The sequence below is a fragment of the Protopterus annectens genome, chromosome 9.part0 (assembly GCF_019279795.1).
Source record: "Protopterus annectens isolate FY-2018-M chromosome 9.part0, PAN1.0, whole genome shotgun sequence".
NCBI lineage: Eukaryota > Metazoa > Chordata > Ceratodontiformes > Protopteridae > Protopterus > Protopterus annectens.
In genome coordinates, this window is record NC_056743.1 from 918,816,597 (window position 1) to 918,835,439 (window position 18,843).

Genomic DNA, 18,843 nt, shown 5'->3' on the forward strand with positions numbered 1-18,843 from the left:
GGAACAGAAGGTGCTTTTTGAGAAGGGATAAATATTAGGGCATATAAAATATTGCATGTAACTGTAAGAATCAGTCAGATAAGGTTAAAAAAGATTGGAAAGAGAGGCCAGAAAAGTAATTTACAAAGGAACAGTGGGAAGACACATGTGTGGCTCCCAAGTATATAACAGAGTCCAGAAGGTTTAGGATTTTTGCTTGGAGCTGTTTGCTTAGGCATTTTTATACCCGTAGCAGACTTCAAAGACTTTTTCCTCAGATAGATGGCAAATATTGTGATGGGGAAGAAAGAGATTACTGGGAACATGTGTTTTGGGGGTATAATGAGTTGACATATTTTAAAAAATTCCCTACAGAGTACTCTGTCAATAATATTTGAGGAAGCAAATGGCTGTAACTAAGTAAATGATTCTTTTGACCTGGGACACATGATCTGAATTGCTTATGCATAGTAAGGCCTTATTAAGATTAATTTTGTTGTCTGCCAAAACAAGCAATTACTAGAAAGTGGAAATCGAAATGTTAAGCAAATGCAACTGAAGTATTAAATGTTGTGAAGGAGATAAAGGAACTGGAAGTAGGATCTTTAGAAAAGGAAATGACTAAATGACATAGAAATAAATGGAATTTGTGGGAATAACACATGCAAAATAATGTCCAGTAGGAAGAGTGAGGTTTAAGGGAAGGCAGGAATTGAGCAATTTATGTAATGTTGGACTGAATAGCAGTTGTTATAAAGAAAGAAAACCTATACTTAATGTATAATGTATGTAAATGAAAAACATGTTAAAATATTTTTTTTCTAGTGATGTATGTACCCATGTCGTAAGTGACAATTTAATAAAGGCGTTTTTAAAAAATTCACTAATCTTCAGACTACACTAATGAACACACTTGCACAGTGGTATAATAAAATAAGTATATTTGCATCCAACCTCCCAAACTGAACCCATCATTGTACTCCCTTGCAGAACCTGAAATGGCTAGAACTACTACATATATCATATACACAGCTCGTAGTATCACATAACGTACTAGACCATCACTCAAACACCCCAGCCATCAACAATACATTAAAGTGGTACAAACCCAAAAGGATCCTGCGATCAAAGGGCCAATACCTGATTGAATACCAAAAAAAAATACAGCCATTGACACTGGGACTCCATAGCTAAACTATGGAACATCACTCCCTTCACCATCAGACAACTAAACAATCTCTTGTCTTTTAAGAACAACCTCAAATTATGCCTGAATAGTACTAGAATTTGCAAATATCCAGGATCTCTGGGTTAAAAATACCCTGATACTCATGATTTCCAACTTTTACCTGCTAATCCATTTCTTCCCAACTCGTTCTTTATGACTTACTGAAGTGAGCTTATTGCACTCCTCACATGAGAATTATAGATAATTCTGTTCTTTTATTAGTGTATAAATCAGCATGACAATAGTCATATTACTTTAGCTATATTGATATTCTCTGTTGCTTATCAAAGTTATTACATTTATACTTATAATTTTCAGCTTCATTCATGTTCTGTATTATGCACCACTGTCACTTCTTAGACCATAATAGGCTTCATAAGTTTGTGTGGTATTTCCTGTTTGTACACTTTTAACAAATTTCAGTATTTTTGTACATACATATTTCTTTAGACCTCATTTAAACTTTGTTATATTGTACATTTACTATTTCTTGGAAGTTTTCTCCGCAGGCCTCCACTGACAATTTTATTGTATCCAGATGGACTTCCATATTAAATAAAATCAAATAAATTAATTAAGAGACTGATAAGCTTAGAATAGCATGGGAAAGAAATGTAGTGTAAGACCCCAAAGAAAAAAATGGGTAGAGATAATCTCAATTCCCAGATATGCCACAAGGTCTAGAAATTTTAAATTCTTTGCATGGCAATGCTTATTTGATTCTTTTTTTTAATGTCTGTCAACTAGGTAAGCGGAGCGATCAAAGGACCCTTTTCAGACACAACATAGGTCAGTCAGGGAAATGCAAACTACAAAATGAGCACACATTGTGAAAATATGCACACATAAGCATAGTTTGAAAATATAGAGTACACTGCACACCCCCCCAGCTTATTATGAATGTTTTCACCTGCCTTCCCTTTCTGCTGTAAAAGTAAAAAGAATGAATTGGGAGAATATTTAAATATATTCTAGAAATGTGACATTTGTAGTTTAGAGCTTGAGCTCCAGGAATAGTGTGATAGTAAACGGCTAAATCAGTTTGAAATGTCTAGATTAAAATACTTCTTGGGTCAGGTTAATATGGGTTTACTGGGTAAGTCAGATATCGCCCTCTTTAATTTACTGATATCAAAAACAAAACAAAAACAAACAAGCAGCAACACAAACTGAAGCAAAACTCAACACCTATGAAAGAAGATGTAATTGAGATGATAAAACAAATCCAAGACCTGAGGCAATCAATGAAAGATCCTAATGAAAAGTAAGGGACAATGAATGGTTCTTGCTGAGTAGCAATTAAGTAAGAGTAGAAGTGATTTACATGTTTTGTTGGGTGGGTGGGGGGTTAACAAATTAATGGAAGAAACAAAAAAGTTTTTAAGTAAAAACATAAGACAGTTGTACAATGTAAGCAGTGAGGCAGGTGTTTTGATATATAATTATGCTAATTTGTTTTCTCAGTGGGCATGGTTGTTAACTGCTGATATTGTTGTGTTTGTTGTTTAGTTATATATGGCTTATTAAAGTTAGGTAGGGAAAGGCAACAATCTCTTACTCAGGGATTTTGTTCTTGTTTCTTTAACTAGATCTTTTCCCTGTTCTTCCTTTCCTTTTTTTCTGAGAGTCTACCCTGTATGTCATGTTTCTTAGTCTACATATACTGTTATGGTTTTAACCTTGATTCTTTCTTGTCTTGCTTCTTTCCTTCTTTTCTCCTTTACCAGTTTTCTTTTTTTTTTTATACAAACATGTGGATACACTTATAGTGTGTATCCTAGGAAGAAAGCTAAGAAATGGTGCATACATTTAAGATTTTAAAATTTTACTCAGACATTTTTTTCTTTTTCAGAGAAAATAATTATTTATAACCAGTCTGATATGTTCCCCTAAGGATTTAATCCATGTCTCAGGGCAGGAAATGCTGTCAACTTTTAATATTGTATATTGGTATTAGCAAAGCATGTATTAAAATCATGTAATGCATGTATGTTTCTCTGGTTTAAGTTTACTGCAAACACCATTCTTTTGGCCCATTATTTTCATTGGCTGCACGTTTGCAGTCACCCATTACAATTTACAGTTAATCACATGGTCATATTCTTACTGCTTTTGCTTTTCCTTCACTGACCCTCTCTTCCCTTCCTTTCTCAGTGTTTGTCTTTCTCTTATAGTGGAAAGAAGGATTCACCCTTTCTATGGTTTTCCTCTATCTTAATTTGAGACTTGCATGTAGAATAATATTTTCCTTCTGTTTGACTCTTAATTATTATTTCTTATGAATTTTATATGATGAAAAGTAATTAATGTTCAGCAATGCAAATGATGACTGGTCATTCATTCCTGTATACTAATTGTAAGTCAAGATTTTTATGTAATGATAAAAAATGACCATACTACACTCTGCAAGACTACATGAAGTATGTGGTACAGTAACCTGTAACTAAAGCTGGGGATTTCTTTATCAGCAACTCGCACTGAGGTCTGGATAATGCACACAAAGCTGATGGCATTTCATGTACTGTGAATCAAAAGCCTGTGTATTTTAATTCATCACTTTTCCTAGTAAGAACACAGAGTAGACAATTCAGAAATGTTAGCTGCCTGCTACTGTTCTGTTTGTTATATAAAATGTGTGATATGCATTCCTTTGCTGAGTATCTGTAAGATAAACTTATTTATTCTTTTCTTTATTGTTACCCTTTGTAGCCAGAAAGCAACAAAGCTGACAAATTTGAGCATGTGAGTATTTTAACACATTTTAAACACTGCTTTTCTTCAGCAAGGTTCTTAAGTGCTGATTCCAGAGGGTTTCAGAGTGTAGTAGTGTTTTCTATCCTTTACAATAAGCTTTGTTACAGAAAGGACCATTTGTTGGATTTTTAGTATTAGATGCTTTGTTAAAGTAGTCTGTGTTTTCTAACGTGTAACATCAGCAAATTAATACCACTAATTCACAACTGAGATAATCTTTTGGCTCATTTACAGAGGATGTGAGGTGTGCAAAAGTTTATACAAGGAAGGATAAACTGTACAGTTATCACCTCCATTGCATGTTATCTCCATTACGTTATTCCAGTTTCATCTGTGACATTTATAAGTTTTCCTGTCTGACAATTTAGTTTAATTAAATTTAATGTGTGTTAACCCACTAGAAACAACAGTGAATCATAGCTTAAGAAGAACATTTCTCAAGGGTAGTTTGCATTATGTTAGTGAATGTGTATAATGATCTCAGAGTACATGCAATGACCAGAGTATAGCTGTGTAATGTATACCTTTAGAGTATGGGTGATCCATAGATCGCATCTTGATTGGAGAAGGAACGCTCTCCAGCAGGATATTAATATAGAAGTAATGCCCTCTGAAAAATGAGTCCGCCATTTCATGGCAGCATATCAAGCCCCTGTGGAGCTTCGACAGAAAAAAAAGTAACGTCCGCCATTATTTCATGCTCACTAAGCAGCGATTCTGCTGTTTAACGAGTTGTAAAATGTAAAAAAAAAGAAAGAAAGAAAAAAAGAAAGAAAATTAAAAGTGTGTGTCTGTCTGTTTGTTTGTAAGTGTATGTGTGCATGTGAGTGAAAGTGAGATCGATCGAGCCATTATTTTACACTCACTAAACAGCTGTTTAGGGAGTGTAAAGTAAAAAAGAAAACAAATTTAAAATAATAAAGTGTGTGTGTGTGTGTGTGTGTGTGTGTGTGTGTGTGTGTGTGTGTGTGTGTGTGTGTGTGTGTGACTGTATGCATGTATGAAAGCAGAAGAGACTGCATATGTGTAAGAGAGAGAGTGAAGATTATCATTCTACAAAAATCATGGCAGTTGAGAGATATGCATGGTAACTGTATTTATGTTGTAAACAAATTTTTTTTAGCAACTATTAACCTGCGACCATGTAAAGGATAAATCGGTTTATGGGAAAGAGGAAACTGCAACACATGACTGTCCATACAAATACACAGTATTGAGACCTGTATGAGCATTGTGAATTACAGTGTTTAAAAATTATATATTGTCAGTACTGCAGTGATAACCACAGGAAGGAGAATAAGCCCCAACACCTGGTGTATGGCTGAATACACTTGGTGGTGATGTTCAAATTACTCCAGGCTTTCAGGACTGGCAGTTTTCAGATTCCCAAAGTATATTTCTTATTGAAATGCAAGCAAAAGATTTTCCAAGTCAAAGTATACCATCAAAAAATGCAAAATATTCTCACGTTATTACCAAGATTAAGATTACTGTTTCTGAGTTTTAGTTGTTTCTGTTGTTTCACATTTCATTAAGTTGCTTCATTCATGGTATAACAAGATTTTATTTATTTATTTTATTTATGTATTGCATTTGTTTACCGGGAAAGTCCACTGTGCCTAAAATACCTCATTTTTGGTGCAGGCCCAGGGAGAAAAGCTCCGACAAGAACACAGATACAGAAAATATTAAACATTAATTGGTACAAAAGTGGATACAGTGTTACTCATAGTGATTACAGTAATGTGTACAGAATATATACATAAAAGCAGGAATTTTGTTGTTTGCCAGATGACTTCAATTAATGAGGTATAAACAGAGATATATTACTCAGCATTATTGTACCATTATCAACAAGTGATGAAAAATAATAATTATGGAGAAAATATCGTCAGTCAGCAGTAGCAAAAAGCAAAAGAGTTTAGTTATCATATAAGGAGAAGAAGGAGGTTAGATATAGATTATACACCCCTTCCTGGGGTGTAGAGGCCCTCCGCCTGAGGCATTGAGCCTCATAAAACCCTTGGGCGGGTGTTAATTACACATTAACACACACCCTGTCAGGCATTATTGCTTGCTTATCAGCATGCCTCACACATAAATGCATATGATTTGGAGGGCATGTCAGTTCTGCAGTAGCCCTTCTCAAAAATCATAAGTGAATGTTGTTTGTCAAAAATTAAGTCTATAAAATAACATTCATTCTGCAAAGCAAAATCAGTAGAAGAATATTTTGTTAGGGCAAAGCATCTGACACCCATTGTTCTGGGAGTTTTGTCCCCTTTATCCTTAAGTATAATTAACTTGTAGCTTGCTGCAAGTTGAAGGACAAGAGCAAATTTGCAGCAGTGCAGCAACTGCTTAAAACAACTAAATATTGGAAAGTTGCTGCTGTGATCAGAAGACAGCTGAAATGGAGGTCCATTTCAGAACAATAGGACTCCTAATGATCTATGATATGTACATGTGTACCACTTTTAGTCGTGACTTTTCTACACCAGTATATTATGTATATAAACAATTAGAATGCTTTTTTCCAGTATTATACAGGCAAGTGCAGAATTCAGAGAGCAAGCATTGAGATTTACCGCACATTACTTTCGGCTTTTCCCGGTTAGGGGTTGCCACACCGGAACTCCGGCCAGTTAATGTCTGGCAGTGAATTTTTACACTGTCAAGTTGCCAGCCCGGTGCCCAACCTTCAAAGAAGGCACACCCACACACACACACGCACCTACCTGCATGTCTTTAAATCCACTTGAACGCAGGGAAGACATGCAGACTCCACAAAGAAGGCACCCAAGCCGAGAATCGATCACATTACATTACAGTAAATGTTATTACATTACATCAGTCGGCAAAGGAAAGCAACATTGAAGTTTCTTGAGAAGCTTGATTTTGCAGCTAGATTTCTCCACAGCTGTCCTTTTTGAATCCATGCCATCTTCTCATTGTGCTACAGATAAACCTAATTCTCATAAAGTGGGACTTAGGAATATTTTGCCTTGTGACTAGAATGTTAGCTATTGCAAGATGAGTATGTGCTTTTGAAAAAGACTTATGGTACATTGTAATAATAGTGGTACTCTCCAAAATCTTGGCTACCATGACCTCTGAAAACAGAGCTGTAAAAAGTTTGGCTTTAAGAGTGAAAGAGATGGCACATTCATTGCTGTTGACATAATCATTAAATTTGAGTAATTCCAAATAATCATTTTCAAGATCAACCAACAGTTATCAAAATGCCTGAAACACATATCCATGTTACTGAAAAACAAATTCCTACTTCACCTGTAAATATACTGAACCATGATAAAGTATATAAAAAGGTCGGCATAAGTAAGGATAAAAGCTGCCTCCATAACTGTACCCTTAAGTTGCAAATGCCAGTTGTTTTTAAAATAAAATATATTTTAGTGAATACTAATTCGGTTAGCTGGACTAAAAAGTAAAGAAACTCAAAAGTCTACAGAGTTGATTCAGCTAAATTTTAGCATAGTGCTCATACACCATTCTCATGGGTTATACTGGTATAAAGAACACCTACGTTCAATATGCATAGATACCAGCTCCATTCAACCTGTACCTCTGATATAAGTTGCAAGAAGTCTGTCATATCCTTGATCGTAGCTGGAAGTAAAGGTAACAAGGGTTTGAAACAGAGTTCAAAACATTTGTGCAAGGGATCAGTAAGAGACCCTCAGCTTGAAGCTGTTGGATGGTCTGGCAGCTTTTGTTTGTACTTATTTACCTTTGGAAGAATGCAGAATATTTGGGGCATGGGTACTGATGCAGTTAACTCATTTTTCAGAACTTCTGGAATAACATTCTGTGTTGTCCAGTGTTGTAGAAATTCATCAGTTTGATGCTTGAAACCCATAGCAAGGTCACAATGAAGCTTGGCATAAAAAATAGGATTTAATAACTTCTCCAAAGCTTTTCCATCAAAAATTAATTTTGCCCAGACCACAACTCTCCCCCATCAGCCTGTTGCATCACAATAGACATAGCATTGCTCGGTCTGTTGATTACCTCAACTTGTGATGCATTCAGATTATGTACTGTTGTCTTAAAGATAGAGGAAGCACAAACATACAAGCTCCCTCATCACTGACTCTTCAGAAGCCATCACTACAAGGTGTTAGATCGGATGGAAAGTGGAAGGATGAAATTTAAATGTAACAATATCGAAATATTTCTCCCACAACCAAAGTAACATTTCTTTCATGGAACCAAATCCTTAAATTAAGTGAATGCCAAAAAGCTATAAGAACATGTTTTGACTCAGATAAATAACTGAGTTGGAAATAAAATTTAAGCCTTTTTAAAAAAAAAATGGTCTATCATTTTCATTCATTTCAGCATTGACAATATTAATAACCAGATCTTTAGTATTCAAATTGCAGTCTCCCCTTACAATGCCCATATTTATCACTATGTATTTTTGCTACCCCTCTTCCTGTTTTTTTTTTCTGTTCTGAGGGTCTCCTTCTTAGAGAAGACAACATTGGAAGTCTTAGCCAGCTGTATAAGTTCACTGAAATCAAAATTAGATGCTAGCCATTGCCACAGCATACAAAAGTAATGCACTGACCATGATTCAGGTGATCCAGCTTTGATTAGTATCTTGGGTGTCTGAGGTTCTGTCAGGGGAAGAATTGGAGTGCCTGTCCTGAAGGGAGGGGCATGCTCTTGGGCACTGCATGGATTCGATCCACAGCAGAGGCTGGGGACATGTATGGGGATATAGTAAGAGGCAACGGTGATGGGACATTGGCTGAATCACAGCAGAGGCGTGGTGATATACCAGCACGTCCCTATTGCATGTGTGCCCCATGGAAATAAACAGGAATTTTCAGGGGAAAGGAAAATGGTTAGGTCAGCATTAATATGACAGTGTGCAAGGAGCTTTGATTTCTTCATTGACACCAAGCATGTGAGAGAGTCCAGGAAAGCACAGGAGTGCCCAGTAGACCTGGTAGATGAAGACATATCCTGATGGCAGCTTATGGTCAGTTGTAGGGGTACAAAAAGACACAAACAAATCAAAATGAGATTCTACATTAGTATATGTAAAAGGAGAGCCAGCCTTCTTCCATAAAAGCAGAATATGACTGGGAATATCATAGGTGCACAAAACAGGTGTCAAATGCTTAACCTTTTATTTTGTTTATTAACAGGTTTTGTTCCAGGTTCCACTAAATTATACCTCACACAATTTTTTTTTTGTTTTTTGTTTTTTTTTTTTTGTACTACATAATCTCCTGACCAAGTTTATGAACATTAACATCTCCCTGATACTTTAGAATTTTGTTTATCTCTTAAGTTAGAGCCAGGTTTATTCATTGTTACCCTGTATTTTGTAGGTAAGTCTGTATAAGAAGTATGAAATAAACCATTGTACTTTCTGATAATAATCATTAACTTAATCCATCTCCTTTTATCCTAAGTTTTACTCAGGACTTGAAACCTTTCTTTTCAAATAAGTTTTTTGTACATGCTTTCATAATAGAGGTGTCAACCAAATCCTATCCTTCTATCCAATTACTCTGTCTCCTTGACTAAAATTCATCTTCATAAGTCAAATGTCATTCCCCAATCACTGTGATTTACTAGCTCTGATCTGCTTACTCCTTATTCTGTCCCCTGTTGCTCTTTGCAATTTAATCTCACTTCTGTGTCTCTTAATGAATTCCCTCCTCACTTATCCCCCACTTTTCACTAATCTTCTTTTACGTTCTCTCCCTCACCATACCCTCAGGTCAATATAGTCTTCTGTCTACTCCTCACACTTCTAGTTTCTGTGTTGTATTCTTTCATCCTTTCCATCTGCAACTTTCTGTTCTGTAAGTATTGTAAATAGCAGCAGTATGACTCCCAAAACAGTGTTTTATTCTAACAGTATAAGCTCTATCCTAATACTTTTTATTTTTTGCAAAGTGTACACACAATAAATCTGAAAATGGTCCAAGAGGATCAGTGTATCTTGGTCAACAAATAAAATAAAATAAAACAACATTAGATGTAGTCTTTACCAAGGCCTAGTAGGAAGGTAATATCACTTAAATATGTCTAGAAACAAGTCAAACAGTTCATCCTATAATCTTATTTACCTTAGCCACACTGTTGGATCAGTGAGTGCCATTACTGAATATTTAAGTAATCCAAATATCAAAATCTTCTTCTTCCTTCTTTGTTTATAGCACTGTCCAGTTTATTAACCCCATGGCTGCATGAAGCAAAATATCTGACCTATAATGTTTCACATTAAAAACAAGTTAACATCTATATGCCCATCTTTCAGATATCCTTATGTCATGCTGAGTTTCAGTTCTGAGCCAGTATTGCAATTTTAAAATTAATCATGTAGCAAGAGTATTATTCCCATTCCACTAATGTATTTGATAAAAAATGTTAAATTCCATAGAACACTTTAGTGACCGTTGCAAAAAAGTGACTATCAACATAACTCTCTTCTGACAATTCACCCACCACCACAATCCTCAAGAAGTTTTCTTAGATGACTACCCCTTAATTTTCCATGTATTTAACTTGCCTTTACAAGTATTCCTCAGTGTGATAATCAGTCTTACATAAGAGATGGAATTACTACCTAACTAAAATGTAAGCACACTGCATTCACTGATGGAATACAATGTTCAAAGCTGTCAAGTAGTAGTTGACAATAAACTAAGAAGACAAATGTTTGAGAGGATACATAAATTCTGTATGGAAATAGTGCCTACACCCCCCCCCCCAAAAAAAAAATTTAATTCAGGTTCTATATATCACTTTGTTGTTAGATGGGGATGAAAGTGTAGGCATGGAAGGCCACAGCTGCCTCCTCACCTCTAACCCCAATGCCCCCTCTAATGTCAGACTGGGACTAAATTGAAAGAAGGAATAGAACACGGCAACATATTTCAACTTGTTATTATTAGATGTATATAAACTGCTTACCTCCTTACCCCTACATCCAAAAGATAGCCATCTGTATATGCTTTTGATGTTTGATTGTGAGGAAAGTGAAAAAAGTAATGATCACAACAATGTATTCAAACTTGTTGTTCCTAGACGGTACACTGCCTATACAAAAGCATTAGTGGCCTTCTGTGCACATCTCTGAGGTTTGTGAGACAATTTAAAAAGAAATAATGACTAAACTGTCCCCACCTCTGAGCAGGGTTAGTTTTGAATAGGTGGGGTTGAGGGTAATGGCCACTACTAAGTCCATGTCACAATAAGTTTATACTCTCTGAGGTGTGTAGGTCACCAGTGCTCCAGACGTTCAAGGGTCTGGATGTTCTGTGATGCATTTTATGCCTTATTTTTGTAAGATAATGACTGACTTGTTAATTGCATGTTTACTGCTACCCAGGAGAGATATACATTTCCCCATCACTATTTTTACAAACACACACACACACACACACACATACACACACACACACACACACACACACACACACACTACCTCTGACAATCCAGGCCTACCATCATCATCATCAATCCCCCTTTTTCCCATTTTTTACTTGGGGTTGGGGTATTTTGTCAATTGTCACCATCTCTCTCTATTCAGTGCCACTCTCCTACCTTCTTCGACATTTATGCCTGACCGTCATAGGTCTTCTCTCACATAATCCATCCACCTCTTTGCTGGACATCCTTGTTTCCATTTCCCTTCTTTCTGTCTGTCCCAAATCTTCTTCATCATATTGTCTTCTGTTTTTCTGCACAGATGTTTGAACCCCCATAAGTTGTTCTGTTTGATCTTTTTTGGCAATTGCAGCTACTTTGGCTTCTGCTGCTATTTCCTCATTTCTTCATCTGTCCCACAGTGTGTATCCTACTACCCATATCAGGCAATTCATCTCCATCTCCTTTAGCTTCCTCAACTGCTCTGCTTTTACTGTCCAGGTTTCTGTACCACACAGTAGTACACATCACACCACTGTTTTGTACACCTTGCTTTTCAACTTCTTTGGCATTCTTTTGTCATACATTACACTTGACACTTTGTGCCAGTTGGCTGCAGCTTCTCTGATTCTACCTTTGACCTCCTCATTCATACTTCCCTTCTCCTCAACCACCCTCCCATACTTGAAGCTGTTAACCTCTTCCACTATTTTCCTTTCTATCTCAGTTCTCAGCTTCTTTTTATCTCCCCCATTTGCTGCCATTACAACTGTCCTATCTGTACTCAGTTTCATTCCACATGCCTTCAGTTTTTCTTTCCATTCCCCTATCCTTTGCTGAAGTTCTTGTTCAGAGTCTGCCTGTAATGCCACATCAGTTGCATACAGAAACTTTGTTGATCTGTCTGCTCCAACCTGTTTGCTTATGTAGTCCATTACCAGTATGAACAGCAGTGGGCTCAGAAATGAACCATGATGCTCTTCCCACTTCCACTGGGAACCCCTCTGTGAGACCAAACATTGTTCATCCTTGAGTCATTGGGTCCTTGTACATAACTTGCACTGATTCTACCAGTGTCTCTGGGACTTGAAACCACCACAGGACTGCCTAAATCAACTTTCTTGGGACCTTGTAATATGCTTTATCCAACTGTGTGAATGCCCATTTGGAATCATTCCTCATGTCTAGCTTCTTCTGAAGTACCTGTCCCACTGCAAACACTGAATCAGTTGTGTTGCATCCTGATCTGAATCCAAACTGCTTATCTCCCATCTTACGTTCTATTACACTGCATACTCATTTATCAATCACCATATATAGAACCTTCATGCAGTGTGACAAGAGTTTACCTCACTACTGCCCACAGTTGTGAATGCCCCTTGTTCTTGAACACTGGCACGAGTATGCTTATTCTCCAATCATCTGAGATACACCTTTCTTTCCATTCTGCTATGAGTACCCTCACAAGCCATTTCTCCCTTATCTCATGTAACATCTTGATCATACCTGCTGTGACCTCATCGGAACCTGCTGCTTACCCTGACTTTATTTTCCTTAGTGCTGTTCTTCTTCCGTGGTGGGCTCCTTGTCTTCTTTCATCATAGGCTGTGTGGGGTAGTACAGCTTCTGTGGGATTTGCTTCAGTCAGAAGCTGCTGAAAATACTCTTTCCATCTGTTTTTGATGTTGTGTGACTAGTGAGCAGGTTGTTGTTGGCATCCCTTATGAAGGGTGTATGACTATCTTTTTTTATCTTTCTGTCTTTGCCTTACCTGGTATAGTTTCTTTGTGCTATCAACTGAGTCACTTTCTAGAAATTGGTAGAGTGTCCCGGTGCCTTGTTCTTTGCTATTGCAACTCATTTCTTAGCCTCTTTGTTAGCCAACAAGTATTCCTTCCTAGCCTGGTCAGTCTTTTTTGTCTCCCCAATTTTTCCTGCACTTCTCTTTTATTTTGTTAACTTTGTGGACTTCTACATTCCACCACCAGCTTTCGTTATATGCCTTATTTCCATACCCGGCTAGGCTGCATATTTGTATGTTGTCCTCACACATGTTGTTTTGAAGCTCAGCCACTCTTTTTCAATTCCACCTATTCCCTCTTCTTCTTGAGGTGCTAGAGCCCTGAGTAATTCATTGAACTGTTGTGCTTTCTTTCCAGTCAACTTCCAAGTCTTCAGCCTGTTCTCTGTTTACCTTAGAGCCTTTTCTAACCACTGCTTGCAGCTGATTGTGGCAACCAGTGATTTATGCAGTGGGCAAACTGTTTCGCTGAGGATGACTTTGCAATTGATGATTCTACCCCAGTGCTCTTTCCTTACTATGAGGAAGTTTATCATTGTTGCATGTTGCCCACTCTTGAATGTGATCTTGTGACTGTCTCTCTTTTTGAACCATGTGTTGGCTGCTATCAAGCAATTTGCCCAACAGAAGTCTAGAATGGCCTCTTCTTCGTTATTCCTGTTGCCTCACCCATTTGAACCCAGGCAGTCTTCATATTCTGTTCTCTCTGTCCCGATGTGCACAGTCAGGTCCTCCATTATCAACAGCAGTTCCTGTTGTCCTGCTTTATCCAGTAGGTCGTGCAACTTCTGTCCTCACTATCATAACCTTGTTGTGGCACATGGACTGAGATTGTAAATGCCGTACTATCATTAGGCTGGAATCTTATTCCATGAGTCTGTCAATAACTCTGATGACATCCCTCACTGTCTTCTGAAGCCTCTCCCTCACCACAATTCCCACGCCATTTTTAGCCTGTCCTGTTCCTGAATAGTAGACTGTGACTCCCAAGCCAAATGGCTTTCCTACACTGCATTCCATGTTGTCTCCTGAATACATAGGATCCTTACACCATCCCTTTCCAAGCTCCATCCTGCCAGTAAACCTACATTGAATCTAGCAATTCTTAGTTCATGTTTAGTGGGTTGATTGGGTTTCGCTCAGCAGAGCTATCCCAGGTAACCAATCTGTGCAGCTGGACACCAGCCAGCAGCTTATTGACCCTGGGCTGCTGGGTAAGCACACTCTGGCCAACAAGGGCACATATACCCCTCCCACCATTAGCATGGGTCCCTGGCGTAGGTCAGACTAGGCTGGGTCCTTGACTATTTGGTGACATTAGTCAACATGACTGAATCACCCAGAGTCATATTTTCACACCGTCAAGTAGCTAACCCTGCTGCTGGGTGCAGTCTAGGTTCCATGTTCTCCTGTCTTGAGAATGCTGCACATCAATTTTTCCTCCTCTAGTGCATCATCTAGAGTGTGTGTCGATGCCCACAGGTCCATTCTTAGGTGAGTTTGAGGTGGAAATAGCATGCTTTCTGGAGGTGGGACTCCAAACAGGCATTGGCTGAAGGTCAGGATCAAACCTTGTACCTTGTGAGTGGGAAGCCAAGACCTTAACCATTATGACAGCTGGTCTCTGCAGTAGCCAGATCTATCACAACATGTGCAAATACACACACATTTCATGTTCACCTTCAGGCAAATTGGAGGAATACCATTTGACGTACAGCATGTCTTTGGAGGAAATTGCATGGATAAACCCACAAAGACTTAGAGAGGGCATGCAGACTTTGCATAGAGAAACACTACAGTCTAAAGCTCAACCAGAACTGACTACTGTGAAATGGCAATGCTACTCATTGTACCATGGTATCAATGTACAGTTGCTTTCACACACATCTTGTTGTTGCAAACCGCCAAAGATAGCCACCTATTCTGTGCAAGGCTGATATTTGTAGAAATTGAAAGAAATTGTGGCCATCTTGTTATTTTTAAATACAAAGCAACCACATCTACACATATACATACAAGCTTAATGCCATTCTTAATGTTTGTGATGGAAAGTGAAACAAGTTGTGGGCCAGCTTGTTAGTGTTTCATACACTGCAGATTCTCTCTCTCTCTCTCTCACACACACACACACACACACACACACACACACACTCTCACAAGCCATAGAAATACTGGTTTTACACTGATTTCAAAAAATGAAATCCATTTTATGACACTAGTACTGCCACACAACATGCATGAATAACAGTGATCGAATAACAGCAGAGCATAAGTCACTTTTATTTACAGTAACTTCTGTAACTATCACTTATATTCACTTTACTCACTGCAGACATTGCCAGATTGTGGTTAAAACAACAGCATTGGTAACAATGGTTACTAGTTTAAGTTTGTTTAACACAGATACTCAGTAATTACAGTAAAGTATTCTATTGTACATCACACAGATGTACACTTGTCCCACAAAGCCAGATTAGTGACTGTTTAACAATAGGGTCAATTACTTTCATTCACAGACAGCCCATACCCCTCCTCAGTAGTTATAGCTACTTCTGTATATGCTTCAGATGTTAAATTCTGATAAAAATAAATGATGCCCATGTAATGCAGTTCAACCAAGTTCCACAAAAAACAGTAGCCACGCATTAAAGAATTCCAGGTTGCTTTGCACAAATCACATCAGTCCTGCAAATACAGAATGAGCAAACAACATCAGACAATCATTTTCCTCCACAGACAGCTACAGCAAATCTTAGATATCTGACTTTCAAAAAAAAAAAGGGCACACAATAGTGCATTGAAATAACTGTCAATCCTTTAGTGCATTAATCAGTGACAAAGGCCCCGAATCAAGGAGCGTTTTAAAATGTTGTGTGTATGTACTTAGGTTTAACACTTTTTTTCTGTGAACAAAACTGTCTGTCTTACATTGTTTTTCCCCTGTGGGTAGCGTGTTTTATTAAGAAGAAAACAATACTGCTTTACAATTTTTTCAATAAGCATGCATGGTGCATTTATGTATATGTGCCGAGATCCTTTTACAAAATTTTCTTAGTTAAAATATAATCTGATGTCAATTTTCATTATATCCTTGATGATTGGGTTCGGTTCCAATATCGGAACCAACTCTGCTGTTACTACAGTTTACACAGGTGAAAAACTCTCAAGCTTCACCCCTACCCATAACCCCTCTCTCCCAGTTACCTCAGATCTCGTTTTCTGCTTTTCCGGACAGACACGTTCACCTCAGCTCTCAAGCCAAGTTCATTTCATTAATATTTCATGTTAAAATTTTCAATATCTTCTTTCTTTTTTCTAGAGTAGTATACTATTCTTAAAAATACCTTCTTTCCTTGTTTTCGACCTTTCCATACATTAGTGTACATTTACTATCATTGTTGATCCCCTTCCCATACACTTACTTGTATTGACACCATCATTGTTGATAGTTCCCCTCCTTCTTTATTTACCAAACAAAAAAAGAGTACTCTCCATTCTTTAGAGTGTTCTGTTCTGCCCTCTCCATACACTTCAGTGTACCTGAAATTATCATTGTTGATAGTCCCCTTTTTCTTTTCTCTTTCATTCTGACTTCTCTTTCTTTAAAGAAAATCTCTTTCTACTATTCTTATCTCAGTTTTATTGCACTTGTCTCTAGTTACATAAAAGTGTGGTGTCTGTTTCTTTGTTATCCTCTGTCATTATGGCTGACAAATGCAAAGGCCCCTCTGGCTTTAATAAATGCCAGAAGCGTGGCCACAAAATTCCCATTTCAGACTAACATCTCTTGTGCATCTATTGTTTAGGTGCCGTACATCTTCAAGAGCACTGTAACATTTGTCACAGCTTTAGCCACAGAGCAGTTGTAGAGAGAAATAATAAATTAATCTTGAAAGGCTTAATTTCTTCAGCTTTTGGGGAAGCCATATATGCTGAAAAGAGTAAAACCAATATTTCTTCCCCTTCTTCTTCATCATCTTTAGAAAAGACCAAAAAGAGGAGCTTGTTGATTCCGTCATCCCCCTTGGCACTGATTCACAAGAAGCATAAATCCTCGGCTCCACAAAGTACATTGAATCTGACGGATTCTCACTCAAAAACGTTGATGCTGGAAAAGAAGTCATCAGTACCGACAACTTTTTCAGCTCCTAAGGCCTTGACACCAAAATCTTTGGTACAACAGGAAATTCAAATACCTGCTCAGGACACTTCTTCGATGCTGACTACTTCGGCACAGACAATTCAACTACTTGATTTGCCAAGCGTGGTTTATTCACCATCTATTGACCCTTTTGCTAATGGAGTGCCCAAGGTCTTTTTACAAAGATCTGAATCACCTTTCCAGGTCTCTATCCATTACACCAAAAGTCTCACAGAAGTTGACATGGAGAAACTAGTGAATAAAATTCTGTGGGCGAGAGGACTTGGGACTCCCCTCAGCTCTGACCCCTTTAGGTCTCAGAACCGATTCAACCTTCACCCCCTTAACTACTCCTCCTCTGACCTCCTCTGAGGTTTTAGAGATGTCATCTCCAAGTCATGTGGTGCTGACTTGACTCGGTTCCGGAGATCTGTCTCCCTTCGGAACTGATTTTTACCCTGAGTTCTTTGGCTCTGTCGGATCCGGAGACTTCCCAGAGCTGTATTTGCCCCATCGGCTCCAAGGAGCCAGAGTCGACTCCATTTTTTTCGGAGCCTTCCCTGCCCCTTGGTGCTTCAGCATGTTTCATTTCGACCCCAGCTTTTATGTCGGGGGGCTGTCTCATCGCAGCAGAGAGTGACAGTGGTTTCAAGGCAGTCCCTCTCTATTCCAGGCTCCCTTCCCTTTTCTGGGGAACCAACCTTCGAGGAAATGGAGAGGGCTTTGTCCACGGTGGTCACTCAGTTGGTCCCTCCCTGTTCGGAGCATATTCCATCCTCATGCTCCCATATTTGACCTGCCTCTCCACTAGGGCAACGAGTACTGAATCTGCAGGACCCACAGATTCAGATTCTGTCCTCTTCTGATACCTCCCCAGACTATCCCGTTGAGGAGGTTCTTCAGAAGAAAAAGTGCAAGAGGAAACACTTAAATTCCCCACAGGAATCTGTCACAGAAGACAACAATTTTGATGAGGGGAAGGGTCCCCAAGGTCACCCCCTGATGATGTCTCCTTTGGAGACATCTTAGGAATTTTGAAACAGAGAGGTGACTGGATGTCCCAAAATCCTTCCCCAGAGGAGTCTGTGCACCTGCAGGCTTTCGGTACCCGCACGCCTACCTCTTGGGTGACTCTGCCCGCTGATGAGCTCATTCAGTTGATCTCGCAGTGGGAGTGGAAGGCTCCAGACAGCAGTGATCCTATCCCCAAGAGACCAGACAAAATTTTATCTGCCCCCGAGGACAAGCAATTCTGGACCAAAGGTTTACCAGTAGATGCCATGGTCATAGTAGCCGCCACCAAAAAAGAGCTCACCGAGGAGAGTTTCTCCATCCATCCACCCAACAAGGAGTCTCAGGCGATGGATAGATTTGGGAAGCTGATTTATGCTTCATCGACTTTCTCTTTAAGGTCTTTGAACTTCCTGGCACATTTTACCAGACTTCAGAGGGATCTGATCAAGGAACTATCAGGTACTCTAGCAAGATCTGTCTTTGAGGGAGTCCAAGTGAAAATGGCTTCCC

At 38.5% G+C, this 18,843-nt stretch overlaps 1 protein-coding gene across 2 annotated transcripts in view; it reads left to right on the top strand.

Annotated features, from left to right (window-relative positions):
• Window positions 1–18,843, top strand: part of LOC122811665 (glutaminase liver isoform, mitochondrial-like) — a 1,484,096-nt gene that overhangs the window by 634,519 nt on the left and 830,734 nt on the right. For both annotated transcript variants that reach the window (XM_044083661.1, XM_044083660.1), the window contains exon 8: window positions 3,917–3,949. In XM_044083661.1, the coding sequence (XP_043939596.1) occupies window positions 3,917–3,949 (33 nt within the window). The remainder of the gene's footprint in view (window positions 1–3,916; window positions 3,950–18,843) is intronic.